At 41.1% G+C, this 24,394-nt stretch overlaps 1 protein-coding gene across 1 annotated transcript in view; it reads left to right on the forward strand.

Moving 5' to 3' along the window:
- Positions 1-15,000: 15,000 nt before the first annotated feature.
- NTRK2 (neurotrophic receptor tyrosine kinase 2) overlaps positions 15,001-24,394 on the forward strand; it is a gene marked incomplete at its 5' end in the record, with an annotated part of 205,074 nt that continues 195,680 nt past the window's right edge. Inside the window, one exon of the mRNA XM_083884010.1 lies at positions 15,001-15,209. Coding sequence (XP_083740136.1) covers positions 15,001-15,209 — 209 coding nt within the window. The remainder of the gene's footprint in view (positions 15,210-24,394) is intronic.

Consider the following 24,394-nt stretch of genomic DNA (forward strand, 5'->3'; position numbering starts at 1 on the left):
TTACACTACATCAGGAATCCCAACTGTATTCTTCCACTTTCCTTTAATGATGAGAGCTTGTGTCTGTGCCAAGCAATTTGTGGTATAATTTGTAGGAGTTGTCTGCTGTCCAGAATGTGCTACGCTAATGCCTCATCTCAAGAATGCCAGTAGTACAGTGACATTCTTTTAATTAACTGTGATGTCAGCTTTGTGTAGGAGGCAAGCTCACAGCCTGTGAGTTGAGTCTCTAAATTTCTGATCCAGGAAAGAAAATCACAGCATGCACAGGCAAGCAGTATTTGATATAGTTATAAAAATTTCCATGAGTTTGCTCTCCTAAGATAGAAACCTGATCAACACTTACAGGAACTTCTATTTTTTACTGTTACAAGGTCTGGACTACACAGAATAATAAGAATGCTGTGGACACAAAGCATAGGAATTTGCTATTAGAAAATCAATTTTCTGGATGAAATTTAAATTGTCACAAATTATTTCTAAGTATTGAAAATTAATTAAGTACAGGAATGGAGAAAAAATTTAGTAATCCGTTTGGAGATGGTGTTTATATCTCATAGTTTAGGTGAGTCCTGTAAGAACAAGTTAAGAAAATTTAGAAATAGAGTCCATCAGTGCCCAGAAATTGGCAGGAGAATATCACTGGTTTGACACTGGTCCTGTTTGACTAAGGTTCAATTCTGATCTTTCAAAAGGTTCAAAAAGTTTCTCATTTGTTGCAAAGCCATCACAATTCCCTCAATAACACATAATTAGGAGTGTTGTTTCTGTGGCTTCATATGCTGCAATCCACATGTCTCTCTATAGTCTTCTGTGAGGAGTAGCAGGAATGCTTTTCTGTAGAAATAGCTTAATGCATTGGACAAAATGATGCTTTTAGTAAATATTTTTTTTGCAAAAAGGGGTGAAACTAAAGCAAAACCAACCACCCAAACAAAAGACATCCAACAAAACAGCGCATTCATCTGAACACAGTGACCCAGTTAGTTCTTGGATTGGTACCTGGCTCTGAACTTAGTGTACTTTCTTGAAAAATTACTAGGCATTTCATTTGTGTGCCTTGATGATCACTCTGAATTTGGGAACTGGGACCTTTGAGCCTCTGGATTCAGCTAGGGTGTGTTTATTATTCTGGCAACTCTTTCTGACAGGCCATCCCATGGGCCCACTGTTTCATGCCCATGGGTCACCCAGTACTCAACACTGTGACATAAAAGTTACACTGGGGAACCCTTGGGAGTGCCTGGAATTCAATGCTGGAAGTAATTGTCCTCTGTTACAGGGCATAATCCTGTAATACATAATACAGTATTTCTTCAGCCTCACAGAAAATTATTTGCAAAGTCTAGGATTACTCCAAGACATGTATTTGTTATTTATATTTACCCTTTCTAGGGGTCTTTAAATTGCATATAGCAAACCTCTCCTTTCAGCAATCCAGAAATGATACTTTTCCTATTTTCAGATACAACTTTTCTTCAGAAATTACCTCGATTTTGAAACAAAAGTAAAAACTCTTCTGCCATGATTGCTTGCCTTCATATGGAATCTCTCTCACATTACCGTATAGCTTCTTTTTCTTTATGTGCTAAGAAAAATATTTTGAAGATTTTAAGTATCAGTAGTTCCTGATGACAATGTTCACAAAAACATGGATAAGAGAAGTAGGATATAATTCCTGTAGTTTTCTATGACATTTATAAGATTGTGCAGTTTAAATATAATGCTATAGAACATTGTATCGTGTTCTGTTTCAAGCAAGTAGGATGTTTTTAGTAAGGAAAACTGCCAAGTGGAAATTTTGCCTTGAGATGAGCTAGATTAACACTTTGTTTCCCCAGTTACGTCTTTTTGGTTTTGCTTCAGCTTGTTTTCAGAGGGGATTACCATGATACAAAAGCAGAGTAACTTGTTGTTGAGTCGGGCTTTTTGTCTTACTGTATTTTTTGTGACAGCACAGTTTTTAGCACCATTATTGCCAGATAAAGATACTGACACTGTCGAGGAAGACAGTTTTGAACACTCAGCACAGCCTGACTTACACCAGTGCCCCAGGCCTCTATTAAGAACACTCCAGCATTATTCCTATGTTTACATTTGGCATACTTCTCTTATTATTAGCTTTGTTTTCCTTTAATCAGGGTTCAAGATGCTATTGTATTCCCTTATTACTTTGCATTTCTCAATGCTGTCACCCTCTGCGGTCAAAAAGAATGAAAAACCTCAAAATAATTGACCTTCTCAGACTGAGATAGAGCTTAAAATTAAATCGTCTATTAAGTGCCTGTAACAACCCATTGAGCAATTTTTCAGTTAGGAACATCCATTTTCACAGTGTCTGAAATCATCTGGGCCAATGTACACCACATAAATAAAAAGCTAAGGGATGTTTTGTGAGATAAGATCCCCTTCTATAAAGAGAAGACACAGAAGAAGTGGCACAGAAAAAAGAGTGAACTTCACTGAGAGGTGAACTGCTTCTTCATTTCCCCCCCTCACTACTCCAGAAAGGCAGTATTATTTTTAAGTGCAGGAAAAATTCTGAAAAAAAATCTCATTTAGCATAATAGCAAACAACTTTTGACTCAACCCTGTATTTACACAAGCATGAAAATGGCTTGAAAAAAAGTGTTAGATCACAGGTTTGGTAATTAGAAGATGATATTGGGCATCACTAAGGTAAAAGGTTAGAATATTAGCATGCTAGTGAAAGTCTATGTTTTAGAGCAGAGTTTATACTGCTTTATTTAATATGACTTTAGGTGTGCTAGGTGTTGGTACGTCCAGCAATGTTCTCATGGGAGACCATTCTACAGCCTAACAATTACCACCCTGGGGCAAACAGTCTCTGCTCTTCCCTGCCCTTGCCAGCTGAATGAGCCAATTGAGCCAGCTTTGTGTTCTCTTTTCAGGTATCTTGATAAGTCCCCAAAGATGCGCTTGATTTTGCAGTCTCCTTGTGTTTAGGCTCAAGTAGGAGGCATTTTCAATTTTTTTTTTTTCACAATATTAAGGCAAAAATATCCATTTTCCAAGTTGTCTCAAGTAGCAATTTAACAGCTTCCTCATTTTGCCTGAGTTTCTAGCAGGGATAATGCTCAGGATATGCAGATAAATGTGTTAATGTACATGGTGACCCCACAAAACCACAGTACCTTAAGAAGTGAAAGAAATAGCATCCTTTTTAAAAAGGGACTGCATGCTTTTTACACTTTTGTACAAGGTTTTATTCAAGACATTGGTCTTCATATGACTCTGAATTCTCAGGGATCATTCTAGGTATTCAGGGACAGGAACTTAATTCAAAAGCAGAACAGTAACAGTCAGAACATATTTTCATGGCTGCTGCTTTGCTTGCAGAAGGATGTGATTTCTGCTTTGTCAGCTTTAAAAGGTTTGCATTCTTGTGCTTACAGTCTGCGTTTCTGGGTCAACAGAAGTAACACACTCAGTGTGTTTGCGATCTTGGATAATTTTTACAAACTACTAGTTGTACCAGTGACTTCTGGGATTGTACTACCATACTAATTCTCTAAATACCATAAATATATTACACAAGCTTTTGAGACTACAAAAATGCTTGGGAAGAATAATCTTAACGGTTACATATTATTGTTAACAAAAGTATTTTGTGCATATACTAATCTATTATTAATTGAATCACAAATGTATGTTGTTGTGCCATCACTTATCATTTGTATTATCATTGTTTATATCTACTTATTCTGTATTCTTACCTTTAAAATTAGATACAAGTTTTACAATTCCAGGTACAACTAAGGAAGCAAGGCAAACTATTTCTTTTAACTTCAGGTCAAGAAACCAGAACAGCAAAAACTAAGCAGTCCTACAAGTATTAAAAACTTTGTGCAAGTCGCATTTTGCATATCATCTTAATGGTGATAAAAGTTTTGCCTATCATCTTACTGATGGTATTCTTAGTATTTTCTTCCAGGCTTTTCAGAATAGTGACATTCTTTTCCACACATGCCTGAGTCTGCCAAGTGAAATCAGCTCCTGAAATGAACTCTGAAGTTCAACATTTTAACAATAACAGCCTGAAAAGATTTTTTCAGCTATGCTAGATGTGTTGTGTCAACTCAGTCCTGGTTTTTTGTTTAGTCCTCTCACCATATAGAAAGTTAGACTGAAGCTGCAGTAAACTTCCATGTACCCGGATTTAACAAACTGCAGTAGTTATCATCCATGAGCTTCAGTCCTTTGACTCACACTCTGTGGTCAATTAATAAATTGACAATCCGTAAGGTTGTTTCACACTGGGATTGAGTAAAGATGACAAGGAGCAGGCCCTATATTAGTGGTTTCTTTTCACAATACACTTAAATACCATCAAATCCACAATCAATGGCAATGCACACACATATTTAACAAAGCTTTTAACCTTTCAGCCATCAGGCCATCTGCCTTTCAAGAAATATTGCTCATGGTTCAAACAGCATGCAAGGGATTATGTCTGTCCTACATTTTCTTAGGACCAGAACCTCTGGGTGGATTAAGGCCTGGAAATCTCTTCAACTATCCCAATGCCTAAAATATATATATATAATTGTGAGGACCACTATGCAAGATTCATCCACGAAAAAAAAATCCAGATAAAACACCAGAAACAGTGATGGGAAAGAAGACTAACCACTTCTCAGTGACTCCTCTTGAGCCCCTCAAGATCTAATGTGGGTACATATGCAACCTGAAGTAGGACACAAGACACTTTCCTTTCAAGAAAAAATAGGAAAAAAAACCACCTTGTGTTTTTAACATAAACACCTTAGGCTTCAAACCTAGCAACACTTTCCTAGAAGTGGAAAAGCCAGGGACACCTGTCCCAGGCTTGGTGAAAGCCCTATAGCTGCCACAGAATCTGGACTGGACCAGCAACTTCAAAAGTGAAAGAGGGAGCACATCTAACCGTGAGTAACTATTACCTGTACTAAAGGGCAAAACCAGCACACGAACTGGATTTGGCCATCTGTGAACCCTGACTTTAGAAAATTATACTTCTCTACAAAATACTGGGAAATCCTTGGCTGGTATGACTGCACAAAACTCTGGTGAGGCATAGTAATGTGCCAAGAAGAATGCTGCACAGAAGATGTTTCCTTCTGACTGTTGGAGCTAAATGAAAATGAGTCGTGAAGGTTTGAATATTGGTGAGAACAGTAGAGGGGAAGAAAGGATTCCTGGGGTAGATAAATTAAACTAACAGGAATGGACTACAAGAACATGAGCTTTTAGGCAAGATTTCAGAAATTGCTTTGCTTCATGAGGGCTTTGCTTCATTGATTAAATCGGTTGAAGGATTTGAGTATCTGGGATTCAGCAAGAAAACACCAATCAATTACTCCAGAAGCATGAGAGTCCCCAGGGGCAGACACCAAAGGCAAAAACTGGGCTGTTGCAGGCATGTGAGTCTCTTATAACACTCGTTGTTGAACAGCCATATCTTTGGCAAAATAATTCCACTACATGTAGACTTGATGAAGAATCATCTGCTTGAATCAAGATGAAAACAAAATGTTACTGGCTATTAGTTGGTGAACTTAACCTTGTAAATATACAAACTGTATTGGAATACAATACACTTGAAATTGAAAGGGATTTTGCTCACTGTTTTTCTGGAGAATGCTCTTTAACATCTTTTAGCATCACTGACAGAGATAAAAAATGGTAAGGAGTTCTAATCAAGAAATATTTTTTTGTGGGACAGAATGATGAAGGAGTCAAGGTAATTTTCTATTCAGTGCTTCTACTTCAAATATTTGTAGGAACATCAACAGATTTTTCCAGCCATTTCCAGAGAAATCCATTTAGGACCAGTATTCACTTAAATAGATGCACCTTGAATAAAAGCTTCCACATCTAAGTAGTCACCTTGCAATCAGTAGAGAGGCAGAGACTTCCAGGAAATGATCCACCTGACATGAATGAGACTTTACTGTAGGGTGAGATATTTCAACCATTGTCTATCTCTCCGGGCTAAATATAAAATAAATTTAGAGTTATGTTTTGAAATTCTACATGCAGTAAGATAAATCCTGACACTAAAGTCTGCCTCTGCTGCTAAGGACAATCTGACTTCTTCAGAAGAGAGTAATTCTTCAAAAGCAGGTAAAAATGGGCACACCTAAGAAAGGCTGTGTTTGTTTGATATCAACAGGTATGAGGTTTGATATTGAACTTCTGGATTTTTTCAGCTTCTTTTCTAGGTGTGGGACCAAATTATTAACAAAATAAGAGGATTTTTTGCTGCAGAGATAAGTGCTTGGTGGTACTTGTAAGGAATAAGTTAAACCTGTGGAATGACAACCTCATCTCTTAGGTGTGGGGAGCAATGAATCCACAGTAAATGTTTATTTTCCCTTTTACAGGGTGAGTTTATCTCCTGTTATTTCATCTGTTTGTCTCTTCAGCTGGGATGGACTAAATTCTAAAATAGCTCAAGAGATAAAAGAGCTAGAAAAAACATGATTGCTGCTACTGATGTGGCACTGGTGTTGTCAGTTACTTCACTCATATATTTGTTTTTACCTAAAAAGTTTAGAAGAAGCATGATATGAGTGAGGTGTGGTATCTGACAGTAGTGGCCCTTAAAGAAAGAGAAGCCATTAGGAGGTACTTCTGAAGGGAAAGATCACAAAAAGCACTGCCTGTGTAAATGACAAGTAAAAGTACCATCCTCTGAAGAGAGAAGGTGTTCTTAGGGTAAGATGGGTAATAAAACTGCAAATGATGGAGGAAAAATAAGTATTAACTGCCTTATGTTGTCAAGTTTGATAGAAGGTCCTTTTTTGCCCTGTAATTCTTGGATGAAATGTTCAAGTGAAAATATATTTAGTGAAGGTTTAGGCATCAACATGCCATGTTGACAAAAAAACCCACCCAAACAACAAAAACGACAAAGGAAGAGAATAAAATCAAGTATTTTGGGCATGAATAGAACACACTAATGAGAATTCTCATATATCTAAGAAGGATAATCCATTGAAAAACTTAAAACAAATTCCACTAAAAGTAGGTATAAACTTTTGCTACACTACATTTCAAGCTAACAGGTGACACATAAGGCCAAAGCCCACATAGGGCCCAACAGGATTTAACTGCTGAGGACTAAACTGTGCATGATAGATAAACATCAGTTAAGGTTATAAGAATTTTTCACCGACTTCAGCTTCATACCTCAGTTATAAGATGAATGTTAAATGACTGTGAATACTGACAAGAGTCAACAGTTCTGCATTGTTTCTACACAGAATTGTATATAATGTGTTTAATCCAATTGGTGCAGCCACTTGGGGAAGGCTGCTGGACAATACCTTACCTAGACATTTGAGGAAGCTAGCAAATGCACAGAGACTGATTTAACGTAACATTTTTGAAACCCAAATGTTTCCAGATTTTAAACTGTTTTTACATTCCTTGTTACCAGAATGATGACTGTCTTTCTTTGACTTAGATGTTGCCATGCCACAAGGCAATATTGTTGGACTTCAGAAAACTAACACCAAATGGTGTCTCTGTCTTAGCTGGACATCACCATTTGAAAAAAAAATGTTATCTGAATCTTGTGAAAAGGATTTATAACTGATGATGGTACATCTTAAAATGTCTCTTGCTCTGTATGGTTGCTGTGGGAAACAGTGGAAGTACCATAGAAACCTGAAGAACATTATATAAGAAAGTCCCTCATGCCCTGTGAGAAATTCTAGGTGTTGTGGAGAGGAGAAGACCCTGTAGGAGATGGTGAAAAGATCAGAACATCTTGGTGGCCACTAAAGGCTGTGGAAGCCATAGAAAATAATTAGCAAGAGAGTGGCTTTTATAAGTAGTTGGGGCAGGACAACGTAGGGACAGAGAAGGCTGGAAAAAGTGTTAAAGGGCTACATAGCTTCCATGCTAGAATCTTGAACAGGAAAGCCTCCAGATGACAGCAGAGTGACTTTTTGGAAAATTTGTCAATATGTTCTTTTAAGTCAGGCCAGAGGGTGGCAATGAATTCTGTCACCACCAAGAGATTATTTCATAAATAGGGGACAAGTTGAACATTTTCTGGGAGCAGAATACTTTATTGTACTGCAAAGAAATTACCAGGCCTTTTATAAAAGTTATCCTGTTTTCCTGTTTTCTTCTTGCTCAGTCTTAAAAAGAGTTAATTGTATAGAAGCTGAATATAACTAGACATGGGAAGAGTCAATCAGGAAACAGAAACTGCTAACAAGTATTAAATTTGCATAGTATTATCTCTAGTATTATCTCTATTTATTCTTAATAAAGGGAAAGAAAAAATAACAATGGTCCTGCACATGTCATTTTCAGTTAGATGAAGACTGGATTTACCAAGACATTCACAGTATATTATCCATAAGTGGATAATATTTACAGCTGCTATGCCAACCATCAGGATCTTACAGCCCTAAATCGACCAGCTGGAAGCAATTGATTTCTGACCTTCTCAGTCTTTACTGGTTTGACTGCTTATCGCTGCCCATGGCTGTTATCAGTATCATAGTGACAAGAGGCAAGCTCAGACATCATCAGTAGTTTTAATTACCGTGTCCTCTGTATGCTGTCAACAATGAACACAACTGTACAAGTAGTATTTCCCCTTGGAGAAACAGGCCTTATAACGAGATTGGCCCTCTGTTAGCATGAAACACTATCTAGCACAGCCATGATAAGCATATCTGCATCAAAAACTAAATTATATCTATCTTGAGCAATAGATCTATCTTGACCTGCTTTCTTCAGGTCCCTGTATTTCCTGTGGCCTAGAAGGATGTGAAAAATCATAACCACAAGCCAAAAATCATAACCACAAGCAGTGCACAGTATTATGTACCCCATGTGAATGTAAATTATGAGAGCAGCAGTAACTCAGTAACTTGTGCCAAATGAAGCTAGCTTGCAATGTTTCAATAGCTAAGTTTTCAGATTATTTTGGATCTTTTTAATTAGTGTATTGGAGACTGGGTTTTGGGGAGTCCTTCTTTGTCTTTTTTTTTTTTTTTTTTTTTCCCTTTATCTGATGGCTCTGAATACTCTAAAGAAAGATTCAGATTTGGGCTCAACATGGCCCAAAAAATCCTAACAGTTTTTGCAGTTTTCAGATGGGGAGACTGACAACTGGCTGTCAGATTTTTATTATGTTGCCATTATCCACCTGTTGAATCCTTGTAATCGGAAAAACAAGCATGACTTACATAACAAAATATGAATGTGCAAAGAGACATATAGAGAGTCAGCTGAATTATCTGAAGAAGAAACTACTTCAATGAACTGAGAAAATCTGTGCAATTGATACAAACTTAACCTGAACAAACACTGTTTGGAAATAACTCAGCAAAAGAGAACATTAGTGTTGATCAGTTTCTTTGGGATGTCTGTTGCTGAAGTCTTACAGGTAAGCACAACATTTATGTTTGCTGCCAGGCCTCCAGAAAGTGGTAAGTGGATAGCTGCAGAATTAACAAGCTCTTCTGTTTGTCTGGCTACACAAAGACTCACAAGAGTGGTGGATAAGACTGATGCTGAGATAGGAGCTCACCGTCTCAATATGGGGAGGGGGTGAACATGAGAAGGCAGGGTGAGGAGGAGGGGAGATGCAATTAAGCATGTGGTGGAGGAAGATACCTTTCCAAGTCTGTTCCAGCTCTACCACCTTCAGGATGATGTTTGCATTCATACATTACCAGAAAGGCACTTGTGGAATCCTATCAGACAGAAAAAAGAATGCTGACTTGGGCTTCATCACAAAAGGGATATCCATTGCTCCTTACAAGCATTGTTTTTACCACCCCCTCAAAAAATACTCTTACTTTTTTATGAATGAGAAGGGTCTTTCCCTCCAGTCTGTGATGTGATTTCTAGTTGATGAAAAGAAAGCAGTGCTGGTCTCATAGCAAATGTGACCAAGTGCAACCAAAACCCTGTGATTCATACCTTGAGCCATCAAACAGACAGAGCTTATGGGATGAGAGGCTGGTTAAGTGTCTTTTCTGCATCAGGTCATGGGGGAGGCCACAGTTTCAAAACCCTGTGGGGATATGAAAATGGGCTGTCCATGGTGTGAACATGTCTCTAGGAGACTGACTGTCCTTTTGAGAACTCAGGTAGACATCTCAGGCAATATCGAACTGGCCCCAACCAATTAAATCTTCAGATCTTCAATTCATTCCTTGTTTAATAAAACCATGGTAGTTAATAAACTTTTCCTTCCTCTTTCCTCTTTTTTCTCTCCTGCCCAAAATAAAAAGATGTGCTAGTTTTCTTGAGCACAAGGTGGCAGGATTCAGCTTCACTTTAAAGCCAATAAAGGAAGAGCAGTGCTTCAAAGTGATAAGGTTTCCATTATTAGGAATGCAAAATCAGCCAGGATAAATTAGATAGATAAATCTACAAATAGGTGGAACACTGGAAAGAATAAAATGTAGGCTAAAACACCAGGAGAGTGCCTCGTGTTTGGAGAATATTCAAAAGAGTGTTGTATGGAAGCCAAATTTTGTCATTTAGGGAAAAGGTGTGGGATCTCATATAAGAGAAGCAGGAACACCTCAGTCAGCCCAAAAGATGCTGTTGACTTCAGTTCACAGGCTTGCTCTGAGTCATGGTACAGACATGTATCTATGACCACAGTTCTAGCTTGAATGCAAGAACCTTCATGTGAAAAGTTTCATGGGAATTGGGATATTTCGCTGGAAAACAAAATGTTTCTGATAAGATCATGAAGTTCCATGAAATGTTCAACCTCTCCCTCTTGCAAGAGCTAAAAATTCCCAAACTGTAAGCAAAACTTAAGCAGTTTATTTCAGCACAGTTTTGGTAAGTGTGATCTTTCTGTACACACTCCTTTGGATGGGATAGGATACCATAGCACACATACAAATCATGTGGCCTTTACCTGTTCCCAGACTCTGTGGTATAATTTCTTATTCCTCCACCTAAATAACAGTACTCTCAAAAGGAGTCTTTGAGTTTTCAGCTCCTACCTCTTTTCCAGAAATACATGTTTCAATCTTTACAGATATTTACTATAATTCCAATGCTGTGACACATTCTTTATGCATGGTGTATGAGTTAAAGTTTCAAAACTTTTGAAGTTATCAAACACTCAACTTTAGAACAGTAATTTCAAGCAAACACTGAGTTTTTCTGCATCTTCAGATTTTCCTTATAATATATTCAGATGAATATTCTCCTATAGCTTTATCTATGCCAGTAAAATAAAAATGGGCAAAGAAATAAATATTGCAAAGGAACAGAATTTCTGGGAAGTTGTTGATTTGCTTTCACCTACTAAGGCAAATCTCTTTACCAGCTCAGAAGAGGTTTACCTCACCAGCTCTTAGAAAAAAAGCTCTGTTACTCAAGATTTGAGTGTTCTCTGAAGTGATCTATTTGCTGTGCTTAACTGTCCTTTTCAAAATTTTTCATAATGTCAAACATGAATCTGCCTCGTCGTAAATCCAGTGTATTATCCTTGTCCTATCCTATAGACAAGGAAAAAATATTACTGTCCTTGTTACATATTTCAGGGGTGTTATTGAACTTCCTATCAGACTTTCATGAACTGAAGAAAGTGAGTTCTTTCAATCTTGACTCAATTCATATTTTCTAGCCCTCTGATCACACTCTATAGCTTTGTAATATTTTCAGGTCTTTGCTATAGTTTTACCACCTTCAGGATGATGTTTGCTCTTGAGCATTATCAGAAAACTACTTGTATCTAGAGGTTTAGTTGCTTCTAACTGTTCCTTAAATACTGATTCATATTGTGTCTCTTCCTTAAGTACTGATTAATAGGAAGTATTTGGGTATTTTAAGTTCTTTTCTATTTTCTTGAATCTATGAGAAAAAAATGCACAGAAAACAGAAATAAAACTTACCTATATAGAAATGAAGTCACGAAGTCACAGAATTTCTTTGTACAGCTACCCTTCAGTAATCCTAGAATTTAAAGACTCAAAGCAGGAGCTGTGCCTGTAGAAGGAGTTGCTGTTTCCCCCACTAAGCCAGCAATGGTATTTTTGATGGAGCATTCCATAACTTTCATATTGGCAACTTTGGTGGCCTGAAAATCTAACACTTTCAGTTTGTTTCTTCCCACATTCTTGCCCCAGTCAATTTTGGTAAAACACTAATTTTAGGGGGAAAATAGATTTTTAACAGTACTTGATTAATTTTACCATCATATTTTCACACCTGGTAATTTTTAGCATTGTCATGCAGAATTCTATGGGTCTCAAACCTTCTAAGACAAGATTATTGTACAGTTCAGCAACACTCCTATGAGAAATCTTCTGAATTGCAGCAAATATAAACTGATGTTTGCCACAGTAGCTGATAATACCCTTTTCCAAGGGGAATGCCTTGGAAAAGTTATGCCTCTAACTTTATTTAACACTGACCTGCAGACTCATGAATGTATCATCTGGCCTACAGAACTTTACTCTTTCAACACTACTGAATTATCTAATTAGCAAATTTGATCCAACTGCATGGTTTTATCTAAAACTTCTTTCACAACTCCTCAGTTTCAAATTCATAGAAAACAGAGATGTCTTTGAAAGAATAATGTTCAGTATATGTCTATATGATTAGACAAATGTGACCTTGTTTTCATAAAATCATTAGGCCAGTTAAAATGGGTACTTATTGCTCTAAAGAGGTGATGTCTTTGTGTTCCTCAGGAAAGAGAGGGGAAATAAAGCATATTTTCCAAAGCTGTAAGCACACTTGGCTGGAGACCAGTAACACAAGTGTTGCAGCCACTTACAGGTTTCAAAATTTTACTTTGTCTTGCATTAAGGCTCTTTATCAAGGTATTTTCTAATTTGAATCATAATACAATTTATGCTATTATTTCTTCTGCCTCTCTTTCCTCCAAATGCTTTAAAAATCACCAACTTTTGCTTCTAGAAAATTGCTGGATAACATTTTAATGTTACTTGCTATTCTTCTGTAAGTATTTTTAGAGAAATACTTTAAATTTATTAGTGCCTTTCAAAAAATTATATTAGGTGTAGACAAAAGGTCCTCCCATTTTTTACACAGTATCATTTGCTTTGTTATTCATTTGGACTCTCTTCATCTTCCTTGTGTTTTATTTAGAAAGGACACAGTGCTGAACTTCATAGAGAGGCAGTATATTCTGAGTATCTACACAACAAATTTACTTTAACAACTTTGGTTTAAAAATATCATGACTGACAATACTTTTGATTATGTCCTTTTGTACAGTCTGCATTTGTTGTTTTATGGGGAGGAATATTACTTGTGGATACTGTGTTTCAGCTAGGTAGGGCTATGACTTTCTTAGTAGGATGTTCTTCTAAAGCAAAATCAACCCATGCCAGGCCTACAAAGCTACCTGGTAAGATGTGTATTCTCCTGATAGCCTGAGCAGATGCAAATAGAATGGAGCGTGTTTTCAGTTACTAAGTGTCATGTCAAATTGATTTCCGAGCACCTTTTAACACTGTATTAACTGTTCATTCTGTACCTTTGTATCAGATATTCTGTAATTTTTTTTTTCTTTAATTTGCCCTGATTTAGTAAATTCAAAATACTCAGCCTGAGTAATTAGGTGAGAAAGGACAATCAACACCTTTATACTTAATGGTAAGGTGGTAAGTGAAGAACCTGTCGTCACAGATGAAGGACTACCTGTCATGTGCCAGGACAGAAGCACAGAATCTCAGAAACGGCAAGGGAAGAGCATCTCTGATCAGCTGCTCCTTGCACCTGCGAATTCACGAGACACCTATGTCATTGAGACTTGCCTCAGCCTCGATGTACGGGAATGATAACTTCTTCTTGCGATGCGCCGTGTGCCGTGCCCCCCGGCGCGGGTCTGGGTGGCGGCCGGGGCTGGCGGGCTCCCCGGGCCGGGCCGCGGTGCAGGGCGGCGGCGGGACGCGCGGTGGCGCCTGCGGAGCGCTCAGCGCGGGCCACTGCGGCGGGATCCGGTGCGCCGGCAGCGCTGCGGAAACCCGCAACCGGGGGTGGGGGAAGAAAAATGAAAAGCGGCCCCGACCGCGGAGCTGTCAAGGGGAAAACAAGGCGGTTTAGGGTCGCTCATCCGGCGTCTCCCGGGGTTCTCGCACCATCTCCGTTTATCTCCCGATGGCGAGCTCCCGCGCTGGCGGTCGTGCCAGGTGCCTCTCGGCACGGTGCCTCCATCCTCCCGGCGGGGCACACAGCCCGCACGGGCGGCGGCGCGCTGCCCATTCCGCGGGGTGCGGAACGCTCGTATGAGTGTGTACATGTACATGTACGTGCGAGGCTGAAAGCTCAAGTGCGAGCTGCCTATTGGTATCTGCTCTTCGCCACCCTCCCTTTCCCCCGCTCCCCCCTCCTCCCTCCCTTGTTGTTTTTTTTTTCTTTTTCTTTTTTTTTTTTTTTTCAGCCTTATTTTGTGGAGTTTCTGCCCCTCTCTGCGTCAGCCCCACGTCACTTTGCCGGCAGCTCCCCGTCTTGGGCTGGAGCAGGAGCCGGAGCTGCTTTATTATCAGCTGGAGGGAGGAGGAGACGGTGCGTAAAGGGGCGAGCGCGGAGCTCCGAGCCCCGCCGCCGCCGCGCCTCCCTCGCCCCCCGCTCGCCGTCCCTCCGGCGGGGCAGCGGCCGCCCGAGCCCCCGCAGAGAGGAGCGCAGCCCCCGCCACCTGCCCCCGCCGCCCCGCGCGTTTTGCAGCATCATCGGCGGCGGCCGCGGGGACAGGCGGTGCCGCCGTCCGCCCGCCCGTCCGCCCGCGGGGCCAGGGGCAGGTGCCGCGCCGCTCCGGAGGCCCCGCTCGCCCCCGTCCGCCGCGGCGCCCGGCTCCGGCCCCGCCGCCCCGCGCAGCGCCCGCGGCCGTCAGCGCCGCCCCGCGCCCATGTGAGCCCGGCCGCGGGGTGCCGGGAGCTGCGCACCCTCCGCCCGTGCGCCCCGGCGGCGGCGGCGGCGGCGTCGGGAGCAGGAGGAGGCCGTCGGGGCAGTGCTGGAGTGAGCATGGTGTCCTGGCGGCGGAGGCCGGGGCCCGGCCTGGCGCGGCTGTGGGGCTTGTGCTGCCTGGTGCTGGGCTGCTGGCCGGGCGCGCTGGGCTGCCCCGCGTCCTGCGGCTGCAGCTCCTGGCGGATCTGGTGCACGGGATCGTCGCCGGGCATCGCCTCCTTCCCCGTGCCGCAGAGGAGCGCCGAGAGCGACAATGTTACCGAGATGTGAGTACGGCCCGGGACCGGACGCGGGGGCGACGGGCCGGAGCGGGCGGGGGCGGCGGGAGCGGAGCCGCGCCTGGAGGCTCCCGATCCGCGGGCAGATGCGGCGGCTTGGAGCCGAAAAGCCCCGTGTGATTTTATTTGAACGCGGCTCACCGGAGATGCCGCTGGCAGCCCGTTTAGATCGTGAATCCCAATTGTTGGCGATGCGGGTCGCGGGGACCGGGGCGGGGGTCGGCGCCGGCCGCAGCGGGACCCCGGGGGCAGCCGGGGAGCGGGACGGGGCTGGAGCTTCGCCTCCGACCCCTGCCAGCTGCTGCCGGGGGGTGCGCACCGCTTAGCCTGCACCTCTGCGGCGGCAGCAGGTATGAAGCGGAGGGGTTGTTTTGGGGTTTTTTGTTTTGTTTGTTTGTTTCGGGGTTTGTTTTGTTTTGTTTTTTAATTTCGTTCCTTCCGTTTATCGCTGCGAACCGAGAGTTTCGGTGGGTGGCTTCCCCTTCGCCCCAGATTTCTCCCGTTTTATTTTCGTACAAAAAATAAAAAACACTCCCCCCCCCCCCCCCCAAAAAAAAAAAAAAAAAAAGGACCAAAAAAACCCCCAAAAAACAAAAAAAACCCCAAACACCACAAAAAATCACGAAAACAAAAAAGACACAAAAAAATCAACCCACCCCAAAAAAGCCTAAAGGAAGAGATGCGGCAGAAAGTGACAGCAAACTGCCTTTCATACCCTAACCATAGGAATGCGAACCTGCTTTGACCTTCTCAGTAAAGGTGGGTGGAAGGAAAAAACACAAAACCTGCAGAGGAATCAACATAGTGCTGCTTGTCAGCAATTGGGAGGGGATTAGAAAACCCTAATAAAAAAGTTTTTTTTTTCCCCCGCATTCCCTCTGATGTGGTGCTTCCATTCTTGCTGGCTTCAAAGACGTATTTGGTGAGGGAGTTCTGTAGCTTTTTGTGGTAAATCCGGCATCATTTCACAGCTAAGAGCACCACAGTATTTTATTGCCTAAGAAAACCTCTTGCAGAGCTACAAATTTTGGATACTGGATGTGTTGATGATAGATCTTGGAAAAAAACCTCAAGCTGTTTTGTTCATGTTTCATTATCCCCGTTTTTGAATTGCTTTCTATGGCATTTAATGTAAAAGATACCACCATATTTGCCGCAAATCTATACAGATTTCTCACTGTTTGTATTCTCCATCATTCTACTGTTTTTCAGTGTCTTTTAGAAGAAATTAAAAAGTACTCTGAAATACAGTGTGAGTTTAGATTAAATTCTAGCCTTTGGGCTACATTCCTGCAGTTTGTTGAAGTCAATTTGCTGCATTTCTCTGCATGTGCTTGAGGGAAAAGCTGGAGGCATTAATTTCTACTATTCGTGTATGGCCAACCTTTCTGAGATTTTTTAGGACCTGTGCTAAAGAAATGGTCTTTCTGGGTTATAACTGTTATTGATTCAGATGTTTGTGTAATATTCTGTAGATTGCTTAAATTAAAAAAAATACTTTGAGCTATGCATCTGTGATCATTTTTATAGGCCGTGGAAGCATTTTTATCCAGTGCATTCTGTTTAGAACTAACAGAGCAATTTCCCTCTAGAATTTAATTTCTGGTTTGAAAGGCCAGAACAGAAAACACATATTGTAAATATGTTTTATTCTGTGATCAACTTAAAACATGTCTAGTCATTTTGCATTGATACCTTTGGGTTTAATTTTTCTGTGTTTTTGATCATCATTGTCTTTACAGTTCTTTTCTGTTTTTACTGTATCATTCTGTGACATTGCGCATTGTTGTGTTTGATGATCGAAAAATAATTTTGAGTCATGGATTTCTCAGGAGATGCTGTTGCATGTATTTAAGATGGTCTTTTCATGTGTGCTTTTAACATAAAACACAGGGACCCTTTAATTAGTTTATAGACTAATTTAAAAAATTGAACTGCAGTAGCTGTCAGGTTATTTCATTGTGTGAGCTCAGTAAACACTCAAGTACATACAGCAGCAGTTTTAGTACAGTAGGTACAGATTGTCAAACTGTTTTTAACACCACAGATCTTGCCTAATTCTAGCTAAAAACAGGTTTGAGAAACTGGAGTGTTACATTTCACTCGTGTAGCTTCAGGCCTGGTTCTTCTTTTATGTTCTCTGCAGATGCATTCCATTGGTCTCTGGTGGAATTACTCTTGGTATAAATGACATGTGAAAAGTATAAGACAATTAATTTGAAGAATTTATTTGCATATATTTCCTGAGTATCTACTGAAATCAGTCTTTTGCTCGTTGGTTATGTCCTGATCTTGACAGAAGTGGATCCTGCAGTCCTAGGCAAAACATCCACAGCTACTGGGGCATGGGTCCTGAGTTCAGTTCCTTACCTCAGCCACAGGCACTGGGAGCACTGGGATAACTGCATGGTCAGGGTGTGTATGTGAAGCCCACGGTGGTGCAGAGGATTGGCTGTGGGCCAGGTGGATGGCACTGAGCAGGCAGGATGTGAGTGGGCAGCCAGGGTTTTCCACTTGGCTTTAAGAGACAGAAAAGGATGGTGTGGTGTAGCAGGAATAACAGATATGAGGTACCATTGTATCTGGCAGCCTCCACCACCTAACACCTTGGTGCTTCACCTCTGCTTTGGTTCACAGGTGGATTGTGCTTTAGAGTTTTTAAGCAGTTGTCCCAGTCCAGCTATTTCTTGATTCCTGCTCGGATCCAGCATCCAAATCTGTAGAGAGGGTACTTCTGCATCAGCCCTATGAAGGCCAGCTGCTGAAACTTGGTGTGGGAGGGCAGAAGAGTATTTATGCCTGGTGCTTTCTTAGTCATCACTCTCACTCCTTCCCTTCCTGGCTGTTTTTGCATAGTTTTCTACTACAGTAAATAAGACAGATTTTAGATTTGCCCAATTGGTTAACATGATGATGTGGGCTGGTCTTTATCTGGAAAGCAAGGTGCTTATCCTTATCTATTAGACTGTACTTGTAATAATTGTTCGGTCACTTTGGTATTATTGGAGATAAATTGAACTCCAGAGTGAGATCCTACATTAGGATAAATGGTATCAGTCATTGATACATTAAAAGCCAAGGACCAAGAGTGACAAAAGCAAAATTACTTTATCAGTTTTGTAAAACCCATGCATTGTAGACACAATGGCAAATAAGTAGGCCTTGCCAAGATCACTCATGCAAAAATATTAATAGGATAGTAATAGAGAAATTTTTAGAGTGGTCAGGACTTCTTGTAAAGGGACCAGTGTAATATTCTCTTATTAAGAGAAATGTATGACTGTTGTATCTCAGTGTACATGACTCTTCAAAGACTTTGATTTAAAAGTGTCATCTTGCAGTACAAGTATATTCCTGGCCTAGCTTCACAGTTCTGCTATCAAGTCATTAATATGTTTACTTATGATTATTCTGGTGAATGAGGTTTGAAATTAATTGGTGTTTTTCAGGAAGAACTACTTGCCAACAAAATAGTAGGTGACTTTCAAGCTCTTGCCTATTAAAAGAGAGGTGATTGTGTATTGCGTACATTTCAAAACCACAAAATAAATTTCTAATGCAGTTATATAAAGCACTCTAGAATGGTTAATAAGTAAGACAGGATAAGTAGAGTAAATTATTTAACAAGTCATGTGAGCTTGTGCTAAAAAAGAGAGCATGTTTAAATTCATTGAAGCTCAGAGCTGTTGGTATTTTGAGTCTTTTTTTATTCTAGATTTTGGAACTGTTGTAGATTTAATGTCATATAAAATTGTCTACAAGGTACTCCCCAGCCTCTAGCCCCTTCCTCCTCAAAGCAATTTCTTTCTTTACATCATTGCATGACTTCTCTGGATTGAGAAGTTATTTCTGGTGACTTGGAATTGTATAATAAAATGGCATGAGGCACCAGGCTACAAATTATTAAAAGCGTTTTGGACAGTGGTGATGTAATAGCTTCCTTTAGGAATCTGTCCTTTAAAAAAAAAATCCTTTAAAGATCTGGGTAATTGGTTAAGGTGAATTAAAAGTAAGCACTGTGAAAATCAGTTTTGTAATTTCTAGGCTCTAAAAATACTCCAGGATCAAAAAGCATTGAATTTTGTATGTGTTCTTTTTTTTTGCTCCCAGGGAACCTTTTGTATGTCTTGTTCTAGATGTTGCCCTTCTGGTTTGTGAGGACTGATGGGGCACCTGAGGGTTTCCACTGAGGCTGTCTCAATCAGGCAGAGACAAAACAGCTCATGAGGCTGAGAGAGATCATCATCCTTCAGGAGGCACTCAGTGTTGAGCAGGGTGGCAGGAACGCTGTCTCTTCCTCAATATCTTTGGTCAGTCAAGAGTTTTGAGAGGGGTTTGGGGTGTATATACTGAAATGAAAGATTTGGTCTTGAACACATTTTTTCAAGAAACTTCCATTTTTTTTCCATACTAATGAGAAAAAAGGGCTTGGCAGTGCAGCTTGTGATATCTTTAGGATGGCATTTTCCAGATTTCTCAGGTTCTATTTTTTCTCCATTATTTTTATGCTGACAAGTGTAACAGAGAAAGTAGCTTAGCAATATTGTGGATCCTTAATCACTGTAGAGCAAAAAAATTTACGTAACTGAACATGGGCCTGATTTCTCCATTTTGATTTTCATTTTAAAGTAAAAATCTCTCTTTTTGTTGTTGTTGGTTTTTTTGTTGTCATTGTTTTTGTTGTTGTTGGGGTTTTTGTTGTTGTTGTTGTTGGGGTTTTTTTTTGTTTGTTTGTTTGTTTTTTTTGTTTTTTTTTGTTGTTGGGTGCTGTTGGTTTGGGGTTTTTTTTGGATTGCAGTTCTCTTTCTCCCATGTTTGTCATCTGTCACTACACAAATGTCTAAGGGTATGGCCCTTAAGGTGGTCATCCAGATATCCTTGCCTGAGCAGGGCAAATGTAGTAGGTAATGGAGCAAAGAACTCTAAAACTGCTTCTGTGTGTTATTGATGTCAGATGTATATTTAGCTTGTTACCTCTGAAAAACTGCTCTTTAAAAACTGTCCTTTAAAAAGCAAAGCAGATTGTATAAATTCACTGATTTTGCATGCATTTCAAATGGAGAGATAAATCCATAGAGGTTTGAAACCTTCTACTGCTTGGGTTGTGAATATGCTTTTATACAGGATGCTGTTATGTTTATGAAGATCTCTTCATCCAGATGTATGTAGTACATCACTGCTGTTAAATTATATATAATCATATATAATTGGGATGCATCTTAATTCGTGGTTGATTGTGAACCTCTATTTTCAGAAACTACAAAAGGCAAAACAAACTACTGTCCTGAAATACACATATGGACATTTTATGTTTTTACATAGCTACTATTAAATATTTTATTACAGTGTCACGGGATCACAGAATGGGTCAGGTTGAAAGGGACCACTGGTAGGATTATCTGGTCCAACCTCCCTGCTCAAGAAGGGTCTACTAGAGCACGTGGCACGGTTCTTGACTTTCTCCAGTGACGGAGACTCCACAATCTCTCCAGGCAATCTGTTCTTGAGCCTGGTGACCTGCACAGTAAAGAAGTTCTTCGTCATGTTCAGGTGGACCTTGCTGTGCATCAGTTTCTGCCCACCGCCTTCGTCCCATTCCTCAGCACCACCAAGGAGAGCCTGGTTCTGTCCTGTTGACATCGTTCTTTCAGATGCTTCTGTACATCAAGATCACCTCTGAGGAATCTCTTCTCAAGGATGAACAGGCCCAGCTTCCTCCACCTTTCTCTGTGTAGGAGATGCTTCAGTCCCTTATCATCTTCATAGCCTTCTGCTGGTCTCTCCCAAGAGATTCATGCTGCTCTTGTTTTGAGGAGCCAGAATTAGACACAGCACTCCAGATGTGCCTCACCTGGGCTGAGTAGAAGGACAGGATCACCCTCCTTGTCCTGCTGGCAGTTTTCTTCCTGATGTAGCCCACGACACCATTGGCCTTCTTGGCCACCAGGACACACTGCTGGCTCGTGGACAGCCTGTCATCCACCAGGACCCCCAGGTCCTTCTCCACAGAGCTGCTTCCCAGCAGATCAGCCCCCAGCCTGTGCTGCTGCCTAGGGTTATTTCTCCACAGTGCAGGACCCTGCTTTTGCCTTTGCTGAATATCAGGCAGTTCTTCTCTGCCCATCTCTCCATCCTTTCAAGGTTGCACTCTGGGGTATTGGCCACTGCTCTCAACCTTGTGTTATTAGGGACTTGCTGAGGAGGCTTCTGTCTCTATCTCAGCCACTGCTGAACAAATTAAACAGCATTGGGCCTAGTATTGACCCTTGGGGGACACCATTTGGGATGAGCTTCCAACTGGACCTTGTGCCACTGGTTGCAGCTATTTGGGATCTGTCATTCAACCAGCTCTCAATCCACTTGTTTAGTTTGTGCTTCTTGAACTTGCCTATGAGGATAACCTGTGAGACAGGATCTAAAGCCTTGCTGAAGTCAAAGGAGAAAATAATCACTGCTTTCCTCTCATCCATCTAGGTTGGCCAAGTATGATTCACCTTTGCTGAATCCATGCTGACTAATTCTGATCATCTTCTTGGCATCCATGTGGATAAAGACAGCCTACAGAATGAGGCACTCCATCATCTTTCCAGGGAGCAAGGTGGGGCTGGCTGGCCAGTAGTTCTCTAGGTCCTCCTTCTTGCCCATTTTGAAGACTGGGGTGACATTTTCTTTCTTCCAGTCCTAAGACACCTCTCCTGATTGCCATGATGGTTCCAAGACAACTGCAAGCACCCCAGCTGTGGTGTCTGACAGCTCCCTCAGCACTTGTGAATCAGGACAGCATCTTTTTATTTGTTGTCCAAGTGTCCTGTTGCTGCTTTCACTTTCTGTGTATCTCCTGCTTGTGCTTCACTTTTGACAGGAGTTTTTTGCTCATCTGTGCAGCTGTCTTGCCCTCTTTGCTCCATTTCTTACTCATCGGGATGCACTGGTCTTGAGCCTGGAGGAAGTGATGCTTGAATATTTATTGACCATCTCTCTTGGACCCCTCTCCTCTGCAGGGCCTGTTCCCATGGGATTCTTCCAAGAAGATCCTTGAAGAGGCTAAAGTTATCTCTCCTGAAATTCTGGATTTCAATCTCACTTGCTGCCCTGCTTCCTCTGTGCAAGGTGCTGAACTCCACAACCATCTCATGATCACCTTGCACAATTGTAGTGGATTTACTGGAAAGGAGCCACACCATGGAAACTCTGCATTTATTTTTTATTACTTTCTTGTAAGAAAATTACCTGCATTGAGTCTTGATCATTGACAGAAGCTATAGCTGAAACTTAAATATTTTTAATACCAATTCAGGCATATATGTTTCTGTGTTGTGTTTTCATTGTTAGGATAAATTCTTGGAGATCAGGCTTCAGGTTAATATTCTTTTTTTTTCCTAGACAAAGCCTGAAGTAATAAGATTTTTTTTTTCCTTCAGAAGTAAGAGAAAATGGAAGGAAGGAGGCCAAAGTTGTTCAAGGTATTTTCGGAGTCACTTTGAGAGATTGTAATCTTTGAGTGGTGTAACTTGAAATTTACTTTGCTAAAGCAAATTAGTCCTGATCTTGCAAGGTAGTTAGATGCCTTTTTTTTTCCTCGAGAAAGCTGAGGCTGGGATTCTGGCCTATGTAAAGTCAGTGACAAAAGTGAATGGAGTTAGTGTTTCGTCAGCATAGTTTAGAGTACATATGTGAAGGATGAAAGGATCCTTGATTCAGGCATTTTTCTGCCATTTTTAAAGTTTGGAAGAAATGGGGGTTGTTGCTCAATTACTTGATGTGTTTTTGGACTTGCAGGTATTTTTGCCTTTCATGTTTCCATTCTGTATGAATATTAAATACGTTGAAGTAAGTGGAAGCTAAGATGGAGTATTTCAGGAAGGAACCTTTTACAATATTTTAGATAATGTTGCTTTGGAATGAACCTCCTCATGGAAAAAAAGTTGCAGCTCCTGCTATGGATTCATAGAGGATATATGGTTCATTGTATACAGTCATCTGATGTACAAATAAAAGAAAGGTAATGCATTAATCAAGGTTAAGTAATCTATTGCTGAAACAGACGACAGTGAAATGGCAACACTTCTAGGCTCCTTATGGAAGGATGTGTCCACAGAGCTGTTGAACAGATCTTTCCCAGCTGAAGCTGGGAAAGTAAGCTATTTTTCCTCTTGTTTTGAGAGGTGAGCCAAAAGAAATCTTCCAGTTTTAGATGCAAATGAAATTTGTTTTACCTTTTTAATTTCCTAAGCATGCCTGTAAAACTAAGTAAAGCTGTGTTCAGCAGGTATCTTGTGGAGCACGGCTACCCCACATTGCACAATTAGATGCATGTGAAGAGTGCATAGGGTGTGACTTCTCATTCTTTTGCAACAACCGTCTGGATTTCTGAATGCCAGATGGCACAGCAAGCATATGTGGATAGATCATGTGCACATACTGGGCATGCCAGACTTACTGGGCATGGACTGGGAGACCTTTCCACAGCATGTGCTCTGGGTGTCTTGCGCTGGACCTACTAATGATTGTCTAGGATTGTCTCAGGCTTTGGCATTTAAAATCTGGCAGCTGCCTACTAACTGTGTAGCGAAGGCACTTAATTCAACTGGCTACTCTCCACAATGGAGAGTGTGCTTCTTCTAGAAAGTGATTCAGGAGGCTAAATTAGGTTCCCACTGAAAATTATCCCATGCAGTCATCCCCTTCCATCTCCACTGAATATTATGAAAACACTGGGGACTTAGTTCACCGGGGTGAGGGACAGAAGCAGGACCTTTCTTTTAGCCAGCAGGGTCATCCTGTGAATTAAACTGATTCTGAGGTCCTAGGTGAACCACTTCAGAATGCATGTGAAGAGCTGCTCTGCTAGAAGTAGAGCATGGGTCTGAACCGAGGTCTTGCATGTCAGCATCTTAACTGCTGGTCCTGTATGGTGTACAGATGTGGGCTTGCCTTGGTTCTTCATGTCTGAGTTGCCTTCCTTGGCATAGAATATTCAAATGTGCTTTTGGGTCAGAGAGCAGGACAGTCTGTTTGGCTAAGAAGCTGTGATGCTTATTTGTGTAGTGAGACAGCTGGGTCCTGCTCTTGCTTCACTGAGTGTTCAATTACAGCAAAACTGAGAACAGCACAAACAGGTAAGATGGAGATGGTCTTCTTTCAGATGGCTTTGTAAATATGGTATCTTCTGA

This window comes from Zosterops lateralis (genome assembly GCF_965231275.1).
Source record: "Zosterops lateralis genome assembly, chromosome: Z".
Classification (NCBI taxonomy): Eukaryota; Metazoa; Chordata; class Aves; order Passeriformes; family Zosteropidae; genus Zosterops; species Zosterops lateralis.